The sequence below is a fragment of the Cynocephalus volans genome, chromosome 10 (genome assembly GCF_027409185.1).
Source record: "Cynocephalus volans isolate mCynVol1 chromosome 10, mCynVol1.pri, whole genome shotgun sequence".
Taxonomy (NCBI): domain Eukaryota; kingdom Metazoa; phylum Chordata; class Mammalia; order Dermoptera; family Cynocephalidae; genus Cynocephalus; species Cynocephalus volans.
The window spans coordinates 130,770,335-130,798,333 of record NC_084469.1 but is presented as its reverse complement, the minus strand read 5'-3'; the positions used below and the strand labels follow the sequence as shown (position 1 = coordinate 130,798,333).

Genomic DNA, 27,999 nt, shown 5'->3' with positions numbered 1-27,999 from the left:
TTACCGGTCATCTTTGAAAAAAAAAAAAAGAACACTGTATCATAACACCAAGGTCAAGAGTTTGGATCCAGTGCCAAAGTTAAAAAAAAAAAAAAAAGAGTATACTTCCACATCATTTGTTTGACGTGACTTCCAAGGATTAGAACATCCAATAGTTTGACATCAGCCTCTTGATCACCATAATTCAGCAGTTTGTTCAACATTTTGCTCCCTCATTTGTGAATACATGCTTGCTATAATTAACCAGCTACTTAAATTTGAGAGAAGCAAGACTTTAATGAAGAATGCTACAAGTATGGACAATAATTAATTCTCATATTTTAAAAAAAGACTACAGAAAACACTTTACTGAAATTTTTTTGCTAAAAAGACAGTCTTTAAGAATGTCCGAGAGACACAGCAAGCACAACACAGTACAAAAGGAGAAGGGAATGTTGAATTCCAGCGCAAGACACTAACACAGCACAACTAGGGAATCAGGTGGAAGCAACCATTTCACAAAGAATGGAATTAGGCATTTATATTCAATCAGGATTTTTTTTAAGCTTTAAAAGTCCAGCATAAGGAATAGAATTGGGAAGGGGGGTTGGGGGGGCTAAGTTAATCTACAATCACCATTTTACCAAAAAACACACTGGTTCAACCACATGAGAAGTGGAGGATAAGCCTGCCTAGGTAGCCCAGCAGATATTTAGAGCAAATGCCAAGGTTGTCAGGTCTAGGGTTGATGTCGCAGCTGGCTAAAGAGTTTTTAAAGGGAATCTGATTCCACAAGGACTGGTCTCTCATCAACCTGGGCTCAAAACAGACAAAGTTCCTTTGCATTTGCATCAGAAGGCCAAAAGTTTATGTGGAACAAGTTCACTCCAAATAATGCTCATGTTGCTGGTTTTAACAGGTTATGGATAAGCTCCATAAGATGCCACCATTTCCTAGGAGAAGGTTCTACAGATTACCCAGGATTTAAATTTAAGCAAACCACTAAAGAAGGGAAACACTAATGATATTCTGGCACTGTACAAGCTGTATGCCTGTCATCTCTGCCAAGGACATGGGGTGGACTTGGCTTTGCTTCTTATCTCCATGATATCCAACAGTGATGAAGTGGAACTGGGACCTCCTCCTTGTTGAAGGAGGTTGCCCAAAATTCTCATCTCAGCCCAGCTTCTGAAAGAAACAGCAGACTATCAGGGGCTATTATTAGGAACCATGCTCCTGTGAATTCTGTGGAAATGAAAGCCTGTTTTCAGTTCATGCCAAGTCTTTTCATGGTCCGCCAGCGATCCTTAATCATCACAGCTGTTCGGTTAACAAATGGGTAATTTTTAGAAATGGCAGCCCAGTTTCCTTCCCCGTATTTCTGCACTCCAGCCTTGACCCACTCGCTTTCTTCTACAGTCCACTTCTGCAAAAGAAAACCGAAAGACTTTTCACAACCTGTCTCTCCACTTGACATCTCCCATACTGTGATGAGGTAAACTCAAGAATCCTAGGAGAATCATCTGAACCCAAAAGCAGGGTTTCTGTTTTTAAAACATGGCATAGACAGTAAGTAAACACTGTAGATCTGGACATTTAATAATTTTCAATGTCCTGCCATTTCATCCTCAACTAATAATCACATCTGTGTTCCAAACTTCAAATGTGTATGTGTGTGTTGCTTATGGTCTAGAAAGTGTGTCATGCTTCTGTCCTCCTAGATTTTTCTTCCAGAATAACTATTACTTGAACTTAGTTTGAATTATCTGAAAACTCAAAAAGGATTTTTACGAGGTACATGGTCTATGCCTATGAGATGGGGACTTATTTTACCTCTATTCTACCCACACAACCCGTATCAGAAAAGAGAAATTTAAATTACCTGCTTTTTTGTTATACTGGTTGAACTGTCTTCGTCTGACGCTGCTAGAAAACATTAAAAGTAGACTCATGTCAGAGTTCACCTTTCTCTGCACAACCACAGGAAAAGACATAGAATGTCCCCAAAGGGAAACTTGATTCAAATTTTACAAACATCGAGAAGAAAAAGGATATCACTAATGGATAATTTAATTTTGTCCTTTGTTTGCAAACACCAGTCATTTTGATCAACAAAAATCTGTACAAAACAAGTGCTTACAAACAGGCTTTCAATAAATCCTGGTTAATGGTGGAATTCAGGCTCTTTAGTAAAACCAACATCACTTTCTAAAATTACTGAGGGACTGTCACATTTAAAACCCTAATATATATGGTATATACATGTGTGTGTGTAATTTCTGCTTTATAATCCCTTGCTAACCACTGTTTTGAAACAACAGTTTCACTGTCTTATGCCAGAATTTTCAAATCCTTGATCATTTTATGTAAGTACAACTTGGTTTATTCCCTAAACAAAAGAATGGGGTAATAATTATTGCTTCCCACTCCCAAGGAACATGTGAGATCTGCTCAAACTCCCCTTCTCACCACATGGATAAGAACAGATCAAGCCTCAAAAAACATGCACCAAGATGATTTTTTAAAAGGCTAGAGGGCTACAGGAGGGTGTGCAAGTATAAAAGACATGCCATTACAAGCCAATAGAAGCCAGTTCAAAAATTGCAAGAAGGCAATGTTGAATAAACATGAAACTTGCTAGAGTGTCTGCCTCAGCAGATGCCACTGTCCTAGTCTACGTTTCCTTAACAATGGAGGAAGATGGTTCTGGAAAAGGGATACTTACAGAAGCAGATTATTTATTTTCAAATTATTAAGTATTTTGTACTACAGTAGAAGCAGATTTCTAAAGCTGATAAATATGGACTATATTACAAGTAGGTGTTTTCTAGAACTTTTATACCCTATTGTTTTTAAATATGTAATGTCACTTTTTTTTTTTTTTTAATTTAAAAAGATGACCGGTAAGGGGATCTTAACCCTTGGCTTGGTATTGTCAGCACCATGCTCAATCAGGGAACTAACCGGCCATCCCTATATAGGATCCGAACCCGTGGCCTTGGTGTTATCAGCACCACTTTCTCCAGAGTGAGCCACAGGCTGGCCCTGTAATGTCATTTTTATTGTTTTTGTTTCTCCCTCCATTTTCTATGTGATCTTGATCTTGGCAGCTATGTTTTTGCTGGTGAAGGTACTTTTCAAAAACAAAACCTTTGGGATTGGCAAAGGATTACTGTTGCTATTTTATAAAAGTCTTTAGAACCCCCCAAATTAAGGTTTAGCACTTAGATATTTCCATTAGAATGCAAAATACGTGGTTGAATAGATTCTAAGGCAAATGCTGTGAAGTTTAGTATTATTACAGAAAAGTAAAGTTTCTTATCTTAGAAAAAAATATACAGAAACTGGTAAGAGATTTTTTGCTTAAGCAAAAATGCAGAGAATGACCCCCTATTACATTTTCTTTTTTTCTCTTTTTTAAAAGATGACTGGTAAGGGGATTATTAACCATTGACTTGGTGTTGTCAGCACCACGCTCTCCCAAGTGAGCAACCGGCCATTCCTATATAGGGATCCAAACCTGGGGCTTTGGTGTTATTAGCACCACACTCTCCCAAGTGAGCCACGGCCGGCCCCCTACTACGTTTTCTAATTAAAAGACTTTTTTTTTTGTCTTTTTGTGACCAGCCGCACCGCGCTCAGCCAGTGAGCGCACTGGCCATCCTTATATAGGATCCGAACCCGCGGTGGAAGCACTGCTGCGCTCCCAGCGCCGCACTCTCCCGAGTGCGCCACAGGGTCGGCCCTAATTAAAGGACTTTAGAAAGAACATCAACTACAACTAAATATCATGGATTTATTACAACAAAACCAGAATTTTCTTTAAACATAAAGTACTACTTTGACAGTCTCCACTGTTTAATGGGCAAGGACATAAAACTGATTCCTTATGATTTAAAATGAGTTCAAGAAATTATTAAGCTTTTTCTACTTTGGAGACAAGCAGTTTCTGGAACATTAATATGACAGTAAGATGCATTTATACTTCAGCAAACCTCAAGGAGGGCAGCCAAAGAGAATCTACTGCTTACCATGACCTGGAAATAGGTCGTCCTCTTCCACCCAAGTCTCTTTTTCTTCAACCCCATTAGAGCTGTTCCACTTGCCTCTGGATACCCTGAGGGGAGATCAACAAGAGGACAAGGTGTAAAACAAATTCATCCTGGGTCACCCTGTATTCTGTCCTGGGCTCACTCACTGCCCTGAGCTCCTCCCTTTTGCTGTAACTACATTCAAGGCTCACCTATACACACTACCAAATCCACTGTTCTTTTTGCTGGGCTGGCTAGGCATCTCCACGTGAACATCCCCCAGGCTGCAGGACTTTCCCTCAATCTCAGCACTGAGTATATCACCAGCCCCCTCAAAATCTGCTCATTTTCCTGTTTTTGTTTGTTTGGTTGGTTTTACTCTTAAAGGTTGCAGCATTCTACTTACCTAGAAGCTGCAAACTCCTCCCACTCCACAGACTGATCTTTCTCTCCCCTTTCCTCTAGTTCAAGCCCAGGATGCCTTTCACCAGTGTTATACTAGCCTCGTAAATAGAGCTAGCTTCTTCCTCTTTCAAAGCCACCGGAACAATTGGAACAATCTTACTAAAATTACTACATCCCTCTATTCCATGAAGGCTTCTCACAGCCTAAAGAATGGGAGCCTAAATGCCTGTCTGTACCAGGGAGTCTAGACCGTCCAGTCTGGCCCAAGTTTTCTACCAGCTGCCCTACCATGACTAAATCTTGCAAACAGCAGAGCCACCCAGCTCTGCTCCTCCTCCCTCCTGTAAGCTCTGCACGCTCCTGCCTCTCCATCTCCTGTTCCCTCTGCCTGGGAGTCCTTTCCCTGCCTGGTGAAATCCTGCCATCTTCATCTGTCTACCCCAAACCCCTAGCATAGGAACACATACCATACCATGAGCTGGAGATATATGCAGGTACTTCAAAAAGTTTGTGGACAAATGGAATTAAAAGATAATACGCATCTTTCCATGAACTTTCTGAAGAACCCTGGTACTAGCTAAACTAATATTGGGGTTATCAAAGAGCCACAAAGCAATTATACAATCAAAGATTAGACTAATAAGCAAACAAAACAAGAATCCTTCCTGTGAACATGAAACATTGAGTTTTTTTTTTGGAATAGCCAAAAAAAAAAAAAAAAAAAAAAGTCATAAAGCTGAAAAATAATCCAAAATCCCAATTATTAAACAAAAATTATAGTGCATCTCTTCTAATTAACTTTAACTGTGTTTACCTGATTAATAACATAACTGTCCTGGGAAAAGAGCTTAGCACAAGTCTGACCTCAGAATGATAACATCTTTTAAAAAAGTAACATGGGAAGTGTCGGAGTTAAGAGTTTTGAAGCATTTATATAAAGTGACCTGTAAAAGTTGACCAAGAGACTAGAGACAAACTTCTGTCTCCTCCCCTGTGAAAAAGAGACTTATTTTTAATGCTGTCTGGGTATTTTGCAAAGGAATAATGAAAGCAATTTTGTTAATAAGTACATAGGCTTGAAAAAAATTCCTTGAGTTCCCCAAGTGTTCCATGAAATTACCTAACCAAGTGGCTGAGACAAATGGCAGACTATTTCGTTTTTAAATAGGACCATATCTCCCAAAATGTTATTTGAGAATAATTTTGCTTGAGACAATGTGAAAAAAATGTATATGAGGTTTTTTCTTCTCAGGATATTCCTGTACTAATCACGATTTATGAATGAAAGTCAGATGGGGTTACAGTTTAAACTTTTTATCTACTTATCCCAGCGTTGGGATAAAACCGATGAGAACGCAAGTCCCCTGCTGGTCCGTCATTTTCCCAAGTAGCTGTTCTCTCCTCCTGCAAACTGTCATTGCAGGTCACTTTAGTAACATTCTCCACCCCTGAACTCTCAATGTTATCACCTGTATAAATGTTTTGGTAGTTATTTTACAGGGCCTATGACATCTTTCAGATGATGGCATATCATTGACTGCCTCTACTAACTTCTCATGTTGTGGAAGGGCTGAGATCCGGGTGGTCCTTCTAATTGTTAGGTGGCTGTGTGGTCTTGGGCAAATCAAGCCACTTCCTGGTCCTCATCCTCACTGATGAAGTTAGAATGGTCTAGCAGGGTCGGTGGCTGCTGGTTAAAAAACAATGCTTGGGCTAAGAATGATTCTTACATTTTTAAAAGGTTGCAAGAACAAAACAAAACAAAACAGAGAAGAATATGCAACAGAGAAGTATGGAGCCCACAATGCCGAAAATGTTAACCCTGTGCTGGTCTTTTACAGAATTTTTTGGTGTCACCCCTTAAAATACAACAACCAAGAATGCTTATTTGATTTGGTTAACAAATGCTTAGTAAGCACTATTGCAAGGTGCTGTGGGAGATATAAAAATCTAGGGAGAAAAAAAGAATAAAATTTTAAAAAACCTAAACAAAATCTACGAGTTGTGGCCCTGCCCTCCAGGTGATATCCTGTAAGCTACCTTCCCTTCCTCCTGAGTCCACTAACCCTGGCTGCTCAGGCCCTCCCTGTCACCTTGCAGCAGTTTCCAGCCCCCCTCCTTCCCTCTCAGTACCTGTTCAAAAGCCCTCAGTGGTGTCTAATCAGGCCTTCCGATTAGTTGTATTGAGATAACCTGGGGGCACAGTTAGAAAAGCAGATTACAGAGCATTCTCCTGCCCCTTCTAATTCAGTATCAGGAGGCTGAAAATATGTATTTTTACACATTCCACAGGTAATTGTGACATGAAGCCCAGTTTGAGCACTTCTGCCTGGTAGACTACAATAGAAACTCAAGGTCTGCCCATCACCCATTCTGCCTTTTCTCCCTCCATTCTCTCCCTTGCACTGTGTTCTCCTACTGTATAGACTACATGCAACTTTTCAGAGCATACCAAGCTTCCTCATGCTCATATGTAAGGAATTGTCACTGCCTAGAAACCTCCACCTCCCAATATGCTTGATTACCTCCTACTCATCCTTCAAGGTTTGCTACACCTAAACCTTGCTCAGCTCTTCTCCCCATGAGCTCCCAGGGCACTTCACACATTCCTCCTTTAGCAGGGATCACTGGACCCTTTTCTGAAAAGGGACAGATAGTATTTTCAGCTTTGTAAGCTTTACTGTCTCTGTCCCAAATACTCAACTCTTCATCACAGCATTGAAAGCAGCCACAGACAATACATAAGTGATGGGTGTTGCTGTGTTCCAATAAAAGTTTATTCGCAAAAACAGGCAGCAGGCAGGTTTGGCCCAAGGGCCATAGTTTGCTGGCCCCTCCTTTAGAGCACCCATCATACTTCACACCCTTGACATATGAGAGGTGGATATGTCTGAAACCTTTACAAATCCTCCCACTTACAAAACCGCTGTAATCCTGCTCTCTCTCCACAGTTTCCTCATCTGTTCATGGGAGCAATACCTACACTTTACAGGACTGCTGTGAGGATTCAATGAAATCATGTATCAAATGAGAATAGTATGTGGAGCTACATCTGCTGCCATCAGCTATGCCAATTTGCCAACCAATGACTCACTTCCAAATGCACGAAGTGGTGCACTAGTGCAAATCTGAGCCTGCGTATAAGTCACTTAACAGATGCCATAGCCCTCTGGGGCACCTAGCACAACATATGCCAGAGCATAGGTCCCCAAACAACTACAATATAGAGCAGTGGTAGAGACAGCAACGACCTTGGGAGATCAACGAGGTGGATACTTACAGCAGGGGTGAGCAGGGAAGAGTTTTGTGAAGGAAGTAGAATTTTAAGAGAAGAAACTTGGTGTATGTGATGTTCAGGCCATGGGCTTTCATGTCAAAGCTGGCTTGGATTAAAAATCCCAAAGCTCAACTTTGCCACTTTCAGCTGTGTGACTTCAGACGAGCTAATAACTTTTCTGAGCCTTCCTCATCTATACGATGGGGCTAATATACCACCTCACAGAAGGAGGACTGTAGAAATTCAGTAAAATAATACACGAAAGTGCGTGGCCCCAGAAAACACTTAACAGCTCCTCTTCCCTTTGAAGGACGAATGGAATTCTAACAAGCAATGATGAGGGATGACAGTCCACTGTGGGGAATGAGAGGAAGCTAAAGTACAGTAGTAGAAACAAACAGCGTGTTCCAGAGAGAGCAAGCAGACCAGTTTGCCTGGTGGGGGATCCACAATAGGGTGCAAGGGGAGCAAAATTCAAAAGCCAGGTTGGGAGTCATGATGGGAAGAAAAATTAAGTATTCTAACCTCTGCCCCACAGTATCTAGCAGAATGTGGGAGATTAGTAAATATTTACTCAATTTGCCAAGTCTCAAATGCTCATAAAAGGTGCAGAACTATAAGTATTCATCAGTCTCTTTTAAGGATCAAAGTATAAAGTGGCTCAATTCAAACAAATTTCTTTTAACAAACAAGACTAATATTTAGTCATCAAGGCACTCAGGTGTCTGCTACAAATGGAAGCAGTGATGAGTAGGAGGCTCTGAAACCTTTCCATCCTCTCTCATGCCCTAGTGCAATGCTTGGAAGCCCATGTGTGGGGCATCAGAACTGGCAGGGATGGCTATGGCGTCACTCCCTGCTCCCGAGTCACATTCCAGCAGTCTGAGCAAGGCTTGCTGGTGAATAACTTAGCTGAAAGTTACTTCATTCACGGAAGTAATACCAGGCCCAACCAGGACCACCAACCAGCCCCAAAACTGCTACCAAGAAGGTCTTCATACTTGGGATTCTTTTTCCCAGGAAGTGATTGGTTGAGAACGGCGGACTTGGCTGGTGGCACTGGCATGACCTCCTGGGAGGAGGTGAGGCTTGTGCTCTGCTCAGTACTCTGGCTGTCCTCCTCCAAAACCAATCTGCTTATTGTCATGCGCTTGTTCTTGGGCTGTAGTTCCGAGCTGCCCTCACCCTCAGCGGGGATTGAGCTTTCACTTTCATCTTTTCGAGGTCTTTTGTTTTTGAGGGCTGATGATGGTGGGGGCACTTGATTAGGAAGAACCAGATCTTTCTGGTCCAGTTTTGCGAAGGCTGCCTCAGAATCCTGTGCACCGGACAGGGTCTTGAAAGCTGCCTTCAGAGTTGTAATTCCAATGGTGGTCGGAGGATTCCGTAGCTGCCTGCAAATAACGGAAACATACAAAGACCACTTTCACCATTGTTGACGCTCATCCAAACAGCCATAACTTTTGCATAGTGTGAAGAAGCTTCAAATTAGATAGAGGACTCTGCAAGCTGAGAACTCTCTTAAAAAAAAAAAAAAAGAGGTTGGCCTGACACACCTTTATTTATAAAAGCCCTTATTGAGAATGAGTGTAAATACAGGCTTTAAATGTGATATATAAATTGTATTATGGAGTTAAAACTCTCAAAAAGAGAACCTTAAAGGAACTATGCCCAATGACACTACTCTCATAGACCTCTTCAGCTTATGTGCTGTCCAACTCTCTTGGTTTGTATGTACTAAAGCAATGTTTTCCATTATGTAAGAACTCTGAATAGTGCTAACAACTACAAGTCCACCTGAGTAACCAAATAACAAATCAAGCAATCTCCCCCTGAAATCTAGACTCTTCTAGCCATCCCAGTCTGACCCTCATGTGAGAGAAGGCAGGTCTCCACTCTCCCCTTTCTCCAACAATACACTTATGAACAGAACCTTGTGAATCCTCAAAGTGTGCCACACACAGTCTTGAAACAAAGAGAAACTGCCTTTTAAAAAAAAAGTGCATCTATCCTTTGGAATAGCTAGTACACTTTGAGTAAAAATTGTGGAGAGGGGCGAACTGGCAGCCTGTAGGCCAAACCCAGCTAGCAGATGTGTCTTGTTGCCTAACCTATGTGAAGTTTTTTTTTTTTTTTTTTTTTTAAATGTACTGCCAACATTCAAAAATTGAGAAATCTCACAAGAAAACTTGGACATCTCACACAAAAATGTGAACAACTGATGTCTGAGCATCCTTGGGCACCTATGAAGCAACAATCACAAACAGCTGACAAGCACGTCCTCCCTGGTTACAGGCCCATGCTCTCCACTGTCTTGTCCTAGACTCACTAGGCTCCATTATACTTCCTACCAGGCCCTCAAAGACATCTAAACTTGTGATCCTGCTTTAGCAAATGGTCTTGGGATTCTGACTCAGATCTGAACACTTGCTTCCTGAATGTATTAAGAGATTAGGTATCCACAAAGAAGTACAGAGTAGATTTGGGCAAGGCAAAGAGACAGAAATGGAGAAAGAACCTTTGAGGAATAGCCAGTCAGAAACTCTGCAGGGATCCCAGACATCCTGTCTTCAATATTCTCATTTTCCCAGGGTGCGCTCTCCATCTCCCACAGGGCATTGTACAAGTAACCCGGTAACATATTAGTAAGTCAAATGACCAAGAAGAACTGATTGTGATCTAAGAAGGAACCTATGCTTCCAACAACTACCTCACTGTCTTACCCAAGATCACAAAAAGGCATCCCTCTCACCTTGCGGGTTCTCTGGGTGGCTTTTCCACAGACTCTGATGCTGGTGGTTTATCTTCCTTTACTGTACTTGAGGCAGCAGACTCAGATTTCAAAGCCTTTTTGGCCATCTGGGAAAGCAAGAATGTCATTAGGAAGAGGAGGCCACAGATTTTCATTAACTGTCTGTTTCTTTTGCCATGAACATTCTTAATATGCAAACAAGTTTACTTACAAATCCAATCTAGGCATAAACTAGAGGAGAACATAAAATGGGAAACTTTACAAGAATCACTTCAAATTGCGTTGTTCTTTGTTCCCTCAAAAAACAGTTAACACCTCCAAAAACGGCTCAGTTTTCTATACCACGGGAGGACTCAATTTGAGTGGTGCTAACCATCTTGACATTGCAAGAACCCTTAAATCTTTCAGACACCAAATAATGACATGATTTTACTCTACACCTCCTCTTCCATCCTTCCAATCTCAGCCCTTATTAACAACTGTTTGAAAATCCTTACCTATACCACACATAAAACTTTGAGTAGACCAATCTTGCTCTAACTCCAACTGCTCATTTCCAATCAGACCAGTATCATTCAGTTTTAGATATGTATATCTGTAATGTGTGGTGGCTTAAGAGCCAAGAGTTCTATCCTTACATACAGACAGTGGCAGGATATTTTCCAATTACCTGGAATGCAAAGGAAAGAATCCTTGGCCATGCTCAAGTATCCTGATACTTGCTCCCTGAACATTCCAAACTACTTGCTTTACAAGTAATCTGAGATTTGCCAAAAGATGGCTAGGGTCATTGACACTATTAATATGGGCCTGGCAAATTAACTATCATGAGATGGGATATTCTCAACATTCTCAAAATCATGGCTTATATACATAAAGACCCCTCTCACTCAGTGTTTCCTCACCACAGTCCACTATCTAGGACAACCTGGTTTCTAATTCTTCCTAATGCTGTCCTGAGCCTTACTGCTTCCATTCTTTATGCTTATCTCTTTGATCCAATTAAAGAGTATTTTCACTTGGCCTCCTGTGACCTTATAACATCCCTAGTCACACCTTCCCCCACACCATCCCTTCTTCCTTTTAACAACCCCATCATGCCACACCTACCAAACAACTCTTCCTGCCAAACTTAGCCCAAATTTCATCTCCCTTGGGAACCACTGTCGATTTTACGTCAATGTTCTACTTTAACCACAACAGATTTATCACATGTAAAGGAGGTAAAAATGGGAGGTGAGGGAGATAGGTGAGTTCAATTTACCTCTTCCAGTATCTCTGCATTTGTATTTTTAAGGCATTTAATTAAGGAAGATGATGCATATAATTCAAAGTTTTTTTCACACATGGACTTTCACTTCTAATTTCCTAATTCCCTGCACATCCTCAAGGGAACATCACAGTTATGGGAAGAGAAGAAAGGCCAAGGCACACCGTGAGGAGGTAGGGCTCTGTGTCGTCCAGGTGGCTCTCCAGGAAGCGCAACATTTTCTGCTGGAAGGTCTCATAGGAAAAGTTCTGGATAACAGGGTGGGCCAAGTTCTTTTCTCGGATAATGTTGAGGAGATCATTTCTCAGCTTCTATACAAAGGACCGATATTTGCAATATGAGAAAGAACTCCAATAAAAATTCAATGATGATGAGTTGACACTGAACACTACGAGAATTTCTGTAACACTGTCCATGAAAATCATTGGTGCACATACTGGAAGGGAAGCCCCACCCCAAGGACTGGCCAATAAATAATGGTCTAGCCACAATTTATTGGCCAGCTATAAAACAAGGGTAAGGGAGCTCCTTATGTGCTAATAAAGAATGATCTCCAGCTTATATTAAGTGAAAATAAGCAATTTAAAAAATGTTCAAATTAGTGTGTAGAATATGCTATCATGCATGTGCATGGGTAGAAAAAAATGGATATATGTGTATGTCCTTACACACACAAACACACACAGACTTATTTGCTTGCATACACAGAATATCTCTAAAAGAACAAAAGAAGAAAATAATACTAGTTGCCTCTGAGCAGATCGAAATGGCTGAGGTCAGAGATGAGAGAATTTTCACTGAATTCTTTTGTTATACCTTTTGAATTTTGAATTATACACATGTATTACCTTTTCAAAAAATAACACTTAAATTTATAAAGAAAAAAAATAAGAGCAGGGGACCAACAGAGCTTTTGACACCAGCGAACAGGTGTTAAGTCCTCACTAAAACAGAGTCCCCTCAAGTCTGCAGGATCAGCATTTATGTAAATCAAGTTCAAAGTGTTACAAAACTTGTTAGCTTAATACCCAGTGCTGATCACATAAATAAATGTTCTGTCACACCAGACACAAATAAGGCAAGTAAATGATTTATACACATTTGTCTAATGAAAAACAAATTTTGAAAAGTCAGTTTTACAGTGAGTTACCTTGGGTGTATATAGAAAACATGCTAAAGGTGTTGCATATTTAAAGGTGAATATTTAAATAACATGCCTGACAAAGAACCCTTTCCCTATTTCTGCACAACAAGCAATGAGATGGATCTAAATCATGGGAGCAAAAATATATCAAATTTACTTACCTGAGTTGTGGGGTCCTTGGACATATGTTTTTTCAAAATTTTTGAAGCCTTTTCAAATTCTTTGTTTTTGATACAAATAATCACAGCCTACAAAAGGAGGGGAAAACTTTTTTTTACTTTTGTAACGACAGGTGCAAATATCAAAATAAACTCTACTAATAAATAAAACTGAGTCTTACATACCCAAGAACTTCTTCATATTATATCAAATTACTGTACTTAAAAACAATTATTGTTCAACCACTGTGAACAACCACAAGCTGTTTCTTTCAGCTTGTGGTACCTTTTCAACATTACAATGGACTTTTTTTCCCCCACTGGCTGATATAGTAAAATCTGATCCCCTAGATTACTGACCATTTAGCCAATCTGAATAGGGCCTCCTAAGGAATGACAAAATGGACAATTAGTTACCTTCTGTTTGGATGCAAAAGATTTGATGTAAGGGCAGGGAAATGGGGGAGGGAGGATATACTGTGGGGGAAAAAACAATAAAACCAAGCTATCTGCTGACCATAGAATTCCGCTAGTTCCGTTCAGGAAAGGCCTGAGGCCAGTTCTATAGGAGAATAAAAAGGCATATGGGTTTATGGTTTACTACCAGAAACCCCAGCTGGCAACTTTAAAGTGTGAAGGGCATTACTGAGACCAACAAACCCAGATCATTCACAGGCATCAAATAAAAAGGACAAAGTTCCAGGTAGGATGAGGTCAGCCACAAAGAAAAAGAAGTCTTTATAAAGAAACCTTGAGAGAATATATGTAGAGGAAAAATAACAATGATTGAAAATTAAAAAGGACATGGCTGGCCAGTTGGCTCGGTTGGTTAGAACCCAGACTGTAACACCAAGGTCAAGGGTTTGGATTCCCATACTGGCCAGTGGCCAAAAAGAAATAAAAATTTAAAAATTTAAAAACTGGAAAAGCCAATAAAAAATTAGGAGCATTTGGAGTTGTATAATAGGATAAAGTCGCTACTTTAAATCCAGTCTCAAAGAGAGGTTTGAAAAAAATACAGATTTTTTTTTTTTAAAAGACCACCACACAAAACAAGGAAAACTGGTTCACAGATACTTTCAATCTTCACAGGGAAGAACATATGGAGATACAGACCAAGAGAAGGAGAATAGCAAGGAAATCTGTTAAGTACTAATCTCTGGTGATGCTGTCCTGAGCATGCTCAGCACAGCCACATAGCACAGAAGGGAACTGGTGTCAAATGCTCTTGAATTAGCAGGCACAATTATATGATCTTGCTGCCCAGGGAAGGTACAAAATAAGTCTTTTCATCAGATGACTATATCCACTTCTACATCATTTTCAGAAGAAAAACTACACTAAGACTATACTTACTTTCCTGAAGAATTTAAAGTTTTTACTTTTTATAAATTATATAGGTCTTATTGTTTTAAAATTTTATTTAACTCGCATATGGTAAAGTTAACTTTTTTGGGGTGTACAGTTCTCAATTTTCACACATGTAGACTCCTGTAATCACCACAATGAGGATCCAAGAACCTATGTTCTTCTCCTCTGTGTCACATCCTCTTCTCATTCCCATCCCCTGGCAACTACACATCTTTTTGCTATTTTCTTTCTTCAAGTCATGTAAGTGGAATCATACAATCATACAGCATGTATTTTTTAAAAAAACATGTAGCCCTGAAACTGGCTTCCTTCACTCAGTATGATGCCTGTGAGGTCCACCCATGCAGTTGTACTACAATAGTTCATTTTTTCTTATTGCCGAACAGAATTCCGTTGTATGGATGTGCTATAATTTGTTCATCCATTTGTCCATTGAAGGACATTTGGGTTGTTTGCAAATTTTGGTCATTCTGAAAAGAGATGCATAAACATTCTTTCATACAGGTTTTGGTGTGAACATAACTTCATTTCTCTAAGGTAAATATACCCAGGAGTGGGTGGGACTGCTGAGTCATACGGAAAGTTTATGTTTAATTTTGTAAGAAATGGCCACTGTTTTTCGGAGTAGCTGTACAATTTAAATTTTCATCAGCAATGTATGAGAGTTCCAGTTGCACCACATCCTCACTAGCACTTTTTAAAAAATTGACAAATAAAAATTTTATATATTTTTCACGTACATGTTTTGAAATATGTAATTAGCGCTTTTTATTGTTAGTATTTTTTAAAGTTTAGCCATTCTAATTGGTATGTGCTAATAGTTACTGCAGTTTTAATTTGTATTTCCTTAATGGCTAAATGATGTTGAGTGTCTTTTCATGTGCTTTTTTCCATCTATATTCTTTTTGGTAAGCCTTTCGCCCATTTTAAAAATAGGGTTGTACAGGCTTGTTTTGAGAGTTCTTTATATACTTCGGATACAAGTGCTTTGTCTGATACGTGATTTGCAAATATTTTCTCCCTATCTGTAGCTTGTCTTGTAGCTTATCAGTTTTTCCTCTTATGGACTGTGTTTTTAGTGTCATATCTAAGAACTCTTTGCATAACTCCAGGACATAAAGACCTTCTTTCATGTTTTCTTCTAAAACTTTTACGGCTTTACATTTTACATTTACAATATGATCTATTTTAAGTCAATTTTTTTTTTTTTTGGCAGCTGATTGGTACTGGGATTTGAACCCTTGACCTTGGTGTTACAAGGAAGAGCTCTAATCAATTGAGCTAACCGGCCAGCCCATTAAGTTATATGATGTGAGTTCAAGGTCAAGGTTCATGTTCTGCATGTGGACATCCAATTATTTCAACACCATTTGTTGAAGACTATCCTTTTTCCCACTGAACTGCCTTCACATTCTTGTCAAAAATAAATTACTCAAGGGCCGGCCCATGGCTCACTCGGGAGAGTGTGGTGCTGATAACACCAAGGCCACAGGTTTGGATCCTATATAGGGATGGCAGGTTAGCTCACTGGCTGAGCATGGTGCTGACAACACCAAGCCAAGGGTTGAGATCCCCTTACCAGTCATCTTTAAAAAAAAAAAAAAATTACTCATATTTGTGTGGGTCTATTTCTGAACTCTTCTGTTACACTAATCAATATCTCTATAATCCTAAATTCTACAGCTTTGTAGCCTAAATTTTAAAAATTGGGTAACGGGTAATGTGAGTCCTCTTTTTTTTCTACAAAATTGTTTTGGCTATTTCAGTTCCTTTGCCTTACTATGTAAGTTTTAGAATCAGCTAGTCTGTAGCTACAGAAAATCCTGCTGAGATTTTAATTGAAATTGTATTAACTCTAGATCAATTAAAGAGATGGACATCTTAACTACATTGTCTTCCAATCCATAAACATGGTATATCTTTCCATTAGGTCTTGATTTCTTTCACTATTATTCTGTATTTTTCCACATACAGATACTGCACATTTTGTTACATTTACATCTAAGTATTTCTTTTTCTTTCTTAGAGCTACTGTAAATGGCATTGTTTTGGTAGTTTCATTTCAAATTGTTCACTGCTAATAAATATATGGACATATGACTGATTTTTGTGTTGATCTTGTATCCTGCAACCTTGTTAAACTTACTTGTTATAGGAGTTTTTTTGGTATATTTAATGGGATTCTCTACATAGACAGTCATGTCATCTGCAAATAGGGACAATTTTATTCCTTCCTTTCTGATCTATATGCCTTTTCTTTTTCTTGACTTATTGCTCCGGCTTCTAGTATGACATTGAATAGAGGTGGTGAGAATGGACAAACTTGTTTTGGATCTCAGGGACAAAGCATTCTGTTTTTCATCATTAAGTATGATGTTAGCTGTGGGTTTTTTGTAGATGCACCCAACCACCTTGAGGAAATTCCCTTCTATTCTTAGTATGCTGAGTGTTTTTTATCATGAAATAATGTTGAATTTTGTCAAATGCTTTTTCTGCATCAACTGATGTCATACGGTTTTCCTTGTTTACACTAATACAGTAGGTTACATTTATTGATTATCAAATATTGAACCAGCCTCGCATTCCTGGGCTTTAGTTTCCCCACTCTGCCACACACTAACTGCACTGACGTCCAAGTCCAAACACTACGACAGAGACAGTGAAAAAAGCAATGGAATTCATTCAAAGTTCTGGGGATCACAGCTCCTCTGGTGAGAGAAAGGGTTCTCCTCCTTCAGTTTTAGGTGTCTGCTCTTTTGCCACTGTCATTGTTGGGGCACTGCTACTGTCAGGATGGTACTGCCTAGGGGCTGAGGGCAGGAGAGAAGGGAAAAAAGAAAAAAAATTGGGCTTCTCCCACCATTTCTGACTCTTAGGAGATCCTTTCCTGCTCCTCAGACCAGAAAGAGAAAGCTTTTTTTGGAGCTCTTTCTGTTCACACCTGGAATGCACTTTCATGCTTCAGTCAACCTTTGAGTTGAGGCCAAGTGATACTACAGGAAGGAAAAATGGTAAACTACTCATCATTGGTTTGGTGAACCTTCACATTCTCGTCGTCTTCCCCATCTGCCTACTACCATTTATGTTTCATAATCTTCAGACAGCTGCTCCATGCATTCTGTCCAAGACATACAGTTGCATTAAGAGGAGGAGACAAAGAGTTTTTACTCTGTCTTCCCCAGAATTGAACACAGGTCTTACTATACTAATTTGTGAAACAAGAAAGGAAATGTGAATGCTTTCGAAACTGAAATTAAAAGTCTGACTCCAAAGTTTGTGCTGTGTGCTGCTTATCTTTTTAAACTATGTATTAATTTCCTGTGAAAATTTTTTTTAAAGAGATGAATCATTGCTTTTTCACTTGATAGTTCTCATAAATAAGTATAATTTCTTCTATGTATTTGTTAAGGTTCTTAACCAATATTGATGGTTTCTGGCTAACAAACAAAAAGAAAATTCTAGACACAGATTTTCAAAATAGGTGAGATAGGGTTATGTTGGAAAGAAATGCCTGAAAGCACATATTAACAAAGGAAGAGAAAACCAAAACTCACAGAACTGTAGAAAGGATAAAGAAGCAGATGCAAAAAGAAACAAGATTCTGGGAAGCAGCAGTGTTTAAAAAACTTTGAAAAGCTTTTTGTTTCAAATGGGATTATATCAAACTAAAAAGCTTCTGCACAGCAAAAGAAACAATTAACAGAGTTAAAAGACAACCAACAGAGTGGGAGAAAATATTTGCAAAATATACATCTGACAAAGGATTAATATCCAGAATATATAAGGAACTCAAACAACTTTACAAGAAGAAAACAAGCAACCCAATTAAAAAATGGGCAAAAGAGCTAAGTAGGCATTTCCCTAAGGAAGATATCCAAATGGCCAACAGACATATGAAAAAATGCTCAACATCAATCAGCATCCGGGAAATGCAAATCAAAACCACATTGAGATACCATCTAACCCCAGTTAGGATGGCTAAAATCCAAAAGACTATGAACGATAAATGCTGGCGAGGCTGCAGAGAAAAAGGAACTCTCATACATTGTTGGTGGGACTGCAAAATGGTGCGGCCTCTATGGAAAATGGTATGGAGGTTCCTTAAACAATTGCAAATAGATCTACCATACGACCCAGCCATCCCACTGTTGGGAATATACCCAGAGGAATGGAAATCATCAAGTCGAAGGTATACCTGTTCCCCAATGTTCATCGCAGCACTCTTTACAATAGCCAAGAGTTGGAACCAGCCCAAATGCCCATCATCAGATGAGTGGATACGGAAAATGTGGTACATCTACACAATGGAATACTACTCAGCTATAAAAACGAATGAAATACTGCCATTTGCAACAACATGGATGGACCTCGAGAGAATTATATTAAGTGAAACAAGTCAGGCACAGAAAGAGAAATACCACATGTTCTCACTTATTGGAGGGAGCTAAAAATTAATATATAAATTCACACACACATACACACATACACACACAAACCGGGGGGGGGGGGGAAGAAGATATAACAACCACAATTATTTGAAGTTGATACAACAAACAAACAGAAAGGACATGGTTGGGGGGGAGGGGGGGAGGGAGAAGGGAGGGAGGTTTTGGTGATGGGGAGCATTAATCAGCTACAATGTATATCGACAAAATAAAATTAAAAAAAAAAAAAAAAAAAAAAAAAAAGCTTTTTGTTTCAAGAATTAAAGTTCTAGGAGAGTGTGTCTGATGTACCAGCACCCCAAATAGGGTATGGCCCCCAAAGAAAATCAAGGTGCTGTTACCAAAGGTGCAGGGAAGGATGCTGCACAGCAAAAAGCAACAAATGTTTCCCCAAAAACATGCCATACATGTTGTTCTCCAAAGAAATCTATCTGAGGAATCTCTCTTTCAGTTATAATGAAAAAACCAACGTAGTCTCAATATAATTAACAGCTTGCAGAAGCAGGTTTCAAACTTTCTGGTCGCAGAATTCCTTTATATTACTCTTAAATGTTAATGAAGACCCCAAAGCACTTTTGTTTATGTGGGTTTTACCTGTTGATATTCACCATTTGGAAATATAAAACTGATAAAATTTTAAAATATGAATTCATTAAAAAATAATAAGCTCATTACAGGTTAACATAAATAATATATCTATGAAAAATTACTATACTTTCTAAGACAGAAATTTAATGAGAAAGGTGGTACTGTTTTACATTTTTGCAAATCTCTTTAACATCTAGTTTAGTAGAAGACAACTAGATTCTCCTAACTGCTTGTGCATTCAGTCTGTTGTGATATGTTGTTTTGGTTGAGGTATATTAAAAAATCTGGCTTTATACAGATATCAAGTTGGAAAAGAGAGCAGTACTCTTAACAGCCTTTCAAAAAATTATGGATAATCTTCTTTGATTCCACACCAAACTTTAACAAGTGCTTTTCTTAATCTGTTATTAAAATCCATCAATCTATCTTTACTTTAAAATGGATCTTTCATCCATGAATGATTCTGTAACATGCATTAACCATTTCGAAAACACTGGTTCACTAAGTTATATAGATCTTCCAAATGTTGACACATTCATCAAAAAATATTTTTTAAAATCACAGTTGTTAGTATCACCAATCTTCAGATAAGTCTAAGCACATGAATACAAGTTTTCCAAAATTCTAATTTTCATCTGAAAGCTTGAATCTCATCACTGGCAACAAATACTGTCAACTGCTTAAAGTGACAGGTTCACTTTGCTCATTCTCAGGAAAATGACTGCCAAATACCCAAGTCTAAATAACCATAGTTTGTCAGTTCTTTCAGGTAAAAATAGTGTTCTATAAAAAAAGCACCTCGTTCAGCATGCAACTCAAACAATCACAGTGCTTTTCCTGAAGACAACCATCATGTCTTGGTATGCAGCAGAAATGCTTTAGGCACACTCCCTAGTTCATCACACAAAACACTGAATATGTTTTACTCATGGGTCTAGATTTAATAAATTAATACAATTTTTACTGTTTGACCAAAGCCATTCTTAATTGAAACTGGCAGCCTTTTAAAATTGTGTTTGGCAGTAAAGAATACAACAACTACTAGTACAATTTACCACCACCTTGACTGTTAAGGCACTGGCAGTTTTACTCATCATTGCCTTTGCAGCATCAGTGCAAATGTCAATGGACTGAAAAAGTCATATGTTTTCCATATTGTTATGAAGACAGTTTTGACCTTACTGACCCTCTAAAAGGGTCCTGGAGACCTCCAGAGATCCCAGACCATACACTGAGAAGTTGTAACTTCTGGCCAGTTACAGCTCAGTTGGTTTGAGCATGGTGCTGATAACACCAAGGTCTAGGGTTCGATCCCTGTACTGGCCTGCTGCCAAAAACAACAAAAAAAACCCCAGAAGTAGTAACTTAACAAACAATTTACTTGATAAACTTTTAAAAGTTTATACAATTTTAAATAAATTGTTGTGACACTTTACAAAGCTTAAATGCATCCAAAAGCCTCACTTCCCAAAAATGACCATTAATAAATTCTATGACTAAATGAGAAACTTAAAAAAACTGTGGAGACAAATGACATAGTATCATTTAATAACAAGGAGATCAAGGTAATGGGGTTGCCAGCCTCCAATGATCCCCACCTCTTGCACAGTTTCACTCATATACTCTACCAGAGTTGGTCTGGTCTGCATGACCAATAGCATACGGCAGAAGTGATGATACATCACTTCTGAAATTAGATTATAAAAAACTGCAGCTTCTGCCTTGGATCTTGCTCTCTCTCTTGGATCATCAGCTCTAGGGGAAGCAAGCCAACATGTTACAAGAAGCACTACCTACGAAGAGGTGAGGAGCTGAAGTCTGCAGTCAACAGCCAGTGAGAAAGTGAGTACAGCTAACCACCATGTGAGTGAGCATGGAAACATGTCCTTCAGCCCAGCTGAGTCTTGAAATGAATGCAACCCTAGCTGCCAACTTGACTTATAACCTCCTGAGCCAGAACCACTCAGCTAAACCACTACCACATTTCTGACCCTTGGAAACTGAGAGAATATTTATTGTTACATGCTGTTAAGTCTTGGAGTAAGTTGTTACACTGCAATAATAGTAACACAGTAAGTACAATAAGAGATCTGGTACCTGGTGGAGAATGGAAAAGCAGAAGGAAGTCAACATAAGAAAATGGGTGACAAAATATTTTAAGAGAGTTTAGATTTTGACAACCCGTTTTCCTAATGAAGCCCCTAAACAAGAGACTGATAAGCTCAAATAATAACAAAATAATAAATATAAGGGTACTTCAAAAGGTTCATGGAAAGATTCTTATTATCTTTTTTCCTGATGGCTGGCTGGTATGGGAATCCAAATCTGTGACCTTGGTGTTATAAGGTTACACTCTAACCAAATGAGCTGACCCACCAGCCTTATCTTTTAATTCTATTTTTCCACTAACTTCTTGAAATACCATCGTAGGCAGCTAAAAGATAAAAGCCCACAAAGATTCTTCCAGAAATGGGGCCAGATGGCAAATCTACAGCTTTTGTGTTCTGAAGGAGTTGCATTCCTGAATCAGCTACTTAACAGGAGTTACTGATTTACCCTGAACTGGTGCCATTTCTTCCCATTCAAAAGATCCTTGGCTGTTCTGATAGTAGGCATGGATTTCTCCTTTGCTAATGCCTTTCCTGGCATTCCCCCCCTCCATAAAAACCTGAGATCTATATTAATAGTCTGTTCTTGGAATTTTTCCACCTTGGAACTGAATATTATCATCTAAGTATTCTTTGCAAGACTAAAAGTAGTTCCTGCCCAAGACTCTTAACTGAATAAAGATCTGCACCCCACAAACACTAGCTATTTTTTAACAGGGTACTTGAGTACCTTATACACAGACAAGAGACAGAAGGTCTTCCTCGCTAAGAGAGGTTTCTCCCTCCACTCCACCTGCACCTCTGAAATCCTATTCGTTTAGGGGGTGCTCTTTTCTTTTCTTACCAGGTTCTTTACTTTCCACCACCAACACAATGCTGAGCTGTTCTTCAACCCCCATCTCTGCATCTGCTTCCACACCCCTAGCCTTGGTTACTGGAGAAGAAAAATCTTTTTCCAACTGGTTGCCACAGCCACTTGTATGTTTTAAATAAAAATAAGTTCTACTACTTGAAACTACTTGAGCCATGAAACAGTGACAGTCCCAAATTCCTAGACACTCTACTAGCTTTTTTCTTAATTACAAGAACACTGCCTGTACCAGGCTTTTACCATTCTTCTACCATTACTATTTTTCTGGCTGGCTCATTATCCCAGCACCTCTGATTCTAGTCGGTCTGCTCAAAGAGAATGTTCCCTAAGCCTCTCTTTCTGCAGAAAACTGCATGGAAGAGCTCAGTCAGTCCCACATTTTCCAAGGCCCCAGTTATTCTCCTTGGTATATTATAAACAAAGGTGCCCAAATCCTAGGCCAGAGTTACTTGTAGCCCTTTCAGAATGCTCCTGAATGGTGCAATACTCTCCAAAATGTCAGTCTTTAATGCCAACCCACTTCCTGCTTACGGTGGCCCCTCCTGCCAGGGCCACAAGGAAGACCACCAAAATCACAAAAGCTGAGCATCTGCCATTCTTTCCAAGCCTGGGTGAGAAAGGGAACTCCTGAAGAGATAATGTGTGTGTGCATGCTTGCTTTCTCTCTCTCCATTCCTGTTTTCCCTCTAGGTCACACAGAAAAGGCTAAGCACTGTATCCTCAAAGACCCCTGCTTTTTGTTATGAGAAAAAAAATAAAAATAGAGCCTTACAGCCTCCTTGATGAGTTTTCTACTGGATTCGACCACTGCTTCTGTCAGTGTAAATTCCGTTTTAATCATCTCCAGCACATTGATAGCTGATTCCAGTGGTGTGAGCTCAGCCTCCATGTCAAAGGAACAGTCTAGGACAAAGCACAATTTTCACTTTAAGCTCTTTTCTAATGAACAGAAAAGTTATGTCCCAAAATACATATGTTTTTGGAAAACGAGCATGCAAATATAGTAAGATTTGCATTTAATTTGCTGACATACTTGCTATAGTTTACATACATGGTAAGGGTCCAAATTCAAATCAATGAGTTCAAAATATACGTTTTAAGACGGGTTAAAAAAATTATTTTTAAACACATACATTTGCCTCTCAAATTCAGGATACACATCCTCCTCAAATACAAGTGGCCAAAAATTGAAAACACTTTACTAAACAGCTGTCAAGTTCAATTCAGAAAAAAAAAAAAAAAAAAAAGTGCTCATACTCTGAAAAACACTCTACCATGGGGAAAAAGATATCCATATTAACATAACTCACTTTAGATAGCAACAAAGTTGGGGTGAGCAATTAACAGGTGGGAGAAAATAAAAAACACAGAAAAGCAGCCAAGAGAATCTTAACTGGAGAAAACTAGAGCCAGGGAACAGATCCATCGTAGGATACAGACCACTGTGATAGAAACTAGCGCACTTTAACCCGGAATCCTTCCGTTCCGGATGTAAGTTTGAAAACAACAAAACCCTACGGTAAGCAAACCCAGAGAAGAACACAAAAATAGCCATACCTAAATTTTCCCCTTCTTCAATGCGCGACAGACACTGCATAACCCGCAGCAACCGGGACACGGTATGCTCATTCCCCAAGGGCCTGACGAGCAAAGCTGGGAGAGAAAACATCGTTGGCTCGGCGACCCCCGGCCCCGATATCCGGTCCCCACGGACCCCCTTCCCCAGCGCCCCAGCCTCCTTCCCACGGCCCGGCCCTCACCCTGCATGATGTCCCGGATCTGCCTGAAGTCCCCGTACCGGCTACCCCGAAAAGCCCGCAGCGCCTCGTGGAAATAGAACTTGAGCACCCAGCGGTTGACCACCTCCTCCAGCCGTGCCTCCCCCGCGCCCCGCTCCGCGGCACCCCCCAACCCCGACTCGTGGCGCCCCCGCCGAGCCCGCCCGCCGCTGCGAGACGCCCGCCGGCCCGCCGCCCGCCCGCTGCCGTCGCTGCTCCCGCCTCCTCCCGCCATCGCGTCCGACCGCCGCGCGCCCTCCCCGCCCTCCCGGCCGGGCCGCTTTCTCGGCTGTGACGCCGTGGGGTCACGCACGACGCCCGGGCCGGAAGCGGGACCTGCCGTCCCGGATCCTGCGGCCATGATACGGACGGCCCTCCGAGCCGCCCGCGGGCTTCTGGGAGGGAAAGGACCGGCGGGCCCAGCCTCCCTCTCGGTCTCCGTAGTTCCCGTTGTGCCGGCCGCAATGCCTGCTGGGACTTGAAGTCCACGCCGCTCAGGCAGGTGTGCGCCCCGGGGTTTGTAGTCAAGTGTCAACCCTTCTCTGAATTTACAGAATACTATGCTAGAGACGCGGGACTATGTATAAGATATTGAAAAATAAATACGTTCAGCTTATTAAACACTTTTTGAAAATTGTGAAAGGAGCAGACATAGAGGAAAGTTTATTAAACTTACATTTTAACAAATAATTATAAAGGAAAGGCCAATGTGATCCCAATTGAGGTCAAGAAATAGAATATGCCTTCCACCCCAGAAACCTCTTGACATATAATTCTTTAAATCACGAAAATACACTTTTTTGTAGAACAATTGGGAAAAAATAAGCAAAAGGATCATCTATAGTCGCCATGAAAAAATAAGTTGACATTTAGGTTTGTAACCTTCCAATGTCTTTTGAATTCTATTGTGTGTGTATGTGTGTGTTTAGATAAATATAGATATTCTATTATAAACCTCATTTTTAAAAAAACATATAATGAACATCTTTCCACACCATTAAATATCTTTTCTGCGGTATCTTTTGCAGTTACATAACATTCCATATATGGGTGAACCAAAGTTTTCTTTATCTAAACTATACTATAAGATATTCGGGTAGTTTAAAAATTTTGTAATTCTAGACAACCTCAATATTAGAAACATCCCTTTAGCCATTTTGTTACACAAATTCATGATTATCTCCTTAGGATAATTTCCTTAAAGTGGAATTACTGAGTCGAAGTGTTTTGCACGGTTAAAATAAGAAGATGATCAAGGTACGATTTCACGAATCACATAGTTTATCGACACCAAGAATTTTCCCCCCTTAGGTTCACAATGCTTAAAGGAGACCCGGACCGGCCAGCCGCCAAAAAGAAAAAGGTGAGGGGAGAGAATAAGAGCAAGTCTCGTAGGAAATACTCTCGATAGGCAACGTACAGCCAGTGAGTCCCCAAATTATTAAAGTCTAGTTGCTCAATTAGGATGGAAGCAGGACTCCGTGGAAAGTAAAGTCTAATGAAAGACTGAGGTGTGTCTTCATACCAGTGGTCTCTCGGGAGAGACGGCGTCTAACACAGCGGAGATCCGAGATGACATGCAAGGTCCCTCCACGCTAGAGGGCGGTGCGGGTGCTGGCAGGCGTGTCTTCAGAGATTAGCTCCGAGGCTCACACACAGGGTGTGACCCTGTTGCAATCTGAGCTCTCAGTCTCTGGAAAGGAGCTGACAGAGTGTAGCCTGCCATGGCTTAAGCTCTCAAAGTGTCTGTGAATCTCTTGAGTTTTATGTGTATTTTGAAGTCCAGTAGTTAGGGTGTGGTGTCATATTTTCCAGGCGAAGGGGTGTACACTAAGTTCTTTTGGGGGAGGGTGCGGCCTGCCAGCATGGGGATCCCAACCCTTGACCTTGCTCCAAGGTCTTATCACAACAAAACATAGATCATTCTCAAAGCAAACGATGTAAGTGGTTTGGAATTATTTCAAAGCTACATAACACAAAGGATACCCAGTAGGACACAGATCAGAACATGTCACTCATCACCCTTTTGCTTTTGAGCAAGGTGCAGACTCCTTAACATGACTTTTAAAGCCTGAAGAGGTCGTCTGTTCGCCAACCTCATTTTGTGCTTGCTTGTGCATGTGTGCCCACAACTTCTATCACCTCCTTTTCACCTGCTTCTCAATCTGCCTGGAGCTGTCTCTTGTTCGTTCCAGTCTAACTCAATTCTTCCTGTCCTTCAAGCCTCATTTAAAAGACACTTCCCCCTTTCTTACTTTCTGGGCTAGGTTAAATCCCTCCTGCTATTCCTTCCCTAGTAACTCATGTTTCACCTTTCTTGAAATATATTTTCCACTGTTAGCTCTTTTGGGGGAAGGCACCCTGTCTGCTCATTCATCTCACATCCCACAACCTAGCCCAGCCCATGACACATTTCTTTTTTTTTTTTTTTTTTTTTAAAAGATGACCGGTAAGGGGATCTTAACCCTTGATTTGGTGTTGTCAGCACCACGCTCACCCAGCGAGCGAACCGGCCATCCGTATATGGGATCCGAACCCGGGGCCTTGGTGTTATCAGCACCGCACTCTCCCGAGTGAGCCACGGGCCGGCCCCATGACACATTTCTTGAGGTTGGATTGAATTGACTAAGTACATGTGGAAGGCTTTTTGATACATGTTGAAAAACTACCAATTATATGCCCGCCAGCAAACTATATTTTCTGAATTAGGGGCATTCTTAGGGCTACCTCCCATTTCTTATGTATTTGTGTCATGCTTTTCTAGATACAGAATACCTGACTATGTAATCTTTTTATGTTTTTTTTCTTTTTAATGACCAAAACAAAAAAGCATCTAAAACCGAAACTTCTGGAAGAACCACTTATTTATGCCCGTCTTGTACCTATCTTCAAACTTGACCTTGGCCTCCTGGTGGGCACTGCATGTAAGAGCAGGGTCTCTGAAGATGTCCTTGTTGGCGGCGGTTTTGTCTAAGGGGATATCCACAGAGTATCTTGTGGGCATGAGGTGATTGTAGTTACAAACTTCCATGAAAGATTTGATCTTTGACCTTTCAGGGATTTTCTTCTTGTCCACGGTAGCTGTCACTTTTCAAAGATAGTGGTCAATTCCAGCCACGAGAGCTTGGGTGTAGGGGCAGTCTGAGGTGCCATCATCAATGTTCTTCATGATGATGGCTTTGCGACCAGAGTAGTGTCCAGCCAGGACCAGCATCACTTTCCTGGGTTTCATAAACTTGCTCATTTCAGCAGCAGCCATCTGAGCCTACCTGACTATGTAATCATGACTCACTGCGTAGGGTATTTGCCCTAAGCTCTTTTCTCCCTTTCTATCCTTGTACATAGGCCTGGACAGGACTTAAAAAAAAAAAATTATGGTCCCTGTTTCCTTCTCTAGGTATTCATTGTCGTCCAACCCCCGGTTCCGAATCCACTTCTAACCTCACCTTGCTGGGCACATTCCTAACCCTTCCTTGACTTCTTTGCATTTCTGGGATGGGTTGCCACATTGACCTTGGAGAGTCTGTTCCCCACTTTTTTGCTGGGTGCAGCTGTTCATGTCTTCTACAGGCAGGGGAGTGAAGCGAGTAAGAGCCTTTCCAGAGGACTGGGTGGGTTTGGGGAGGGTGTAGGAGGGAGGCAGGGACACAGGGTCTGAGTCACCTACAGGTGTCTGATGCTCTCGGGATTCTCCACCCAGTACCTGGACCAAGTAGAGAAATTCAGTGCAGGCTTTTGTTTGGGCTGTGGGTGGATCCGTGCCTCCTCTTGAGAGGCCCAGTAGCTGTTCTAGCTTCAAGGTCTGTTCTCCTGACCCTGCTG

The 27,999-nt window shown here is 40.5% G+C and overlaps 1 protein-coding gene and 1 pseudogene across 2 annotated transcripts; both read right to left on the bottom strand.

Moving 5' to 3' along the window:
* Positions 1-256: 256 nt before the first annotated feature.
* Positions 257-24,554, bottom strand: TERF2 (telomeric repeat binding factor 2). Of its 2 annotated transcripts, none has more exons than XM_063110292.1 (10): positions 24,160-24,554; positions 23,957-24,052; positions 23,172-23,302; positions 13,020-13,106; positions 11,879-12,025; positions 10,445-10,551; positions 8,694-9,086; positions 4,011-4,096; positions 1,862-1,905; positions 257-1,405 (listed from the first exon to the last, which is right to left on the bottom strand). In XM_063110292.1, exons 1-10 carry the CDS (start codon positions 24,536-24,538, stop codon positions 1,247-1,249), a joined length of 1,629 nt encoding a protein of 542 aa, XP_062966362.1. In that variant the 5' UTR covers positions 24,539-24,554; the 3' UTR covers positions 257-1,246. The 2 variants fall into 2 exon arrangements, with proteins under 2 accessions (XP_062966362.1, XP_062966363.1); XM_063110293.1 differs by having other exon boundaries at positions 1,862-1,902.
* A 2,456-nt stretch (positions 24,555-27,010) lies between these two features.
* On the bottom strand, positions 27,011-27,421 carry LOC134389245 (large ribosomal subunit protein eL27-like; annotated as a pseudogene).
* Between the last annotated feature and the right edge of the window lie 578 nt (positions 27,422-27,999).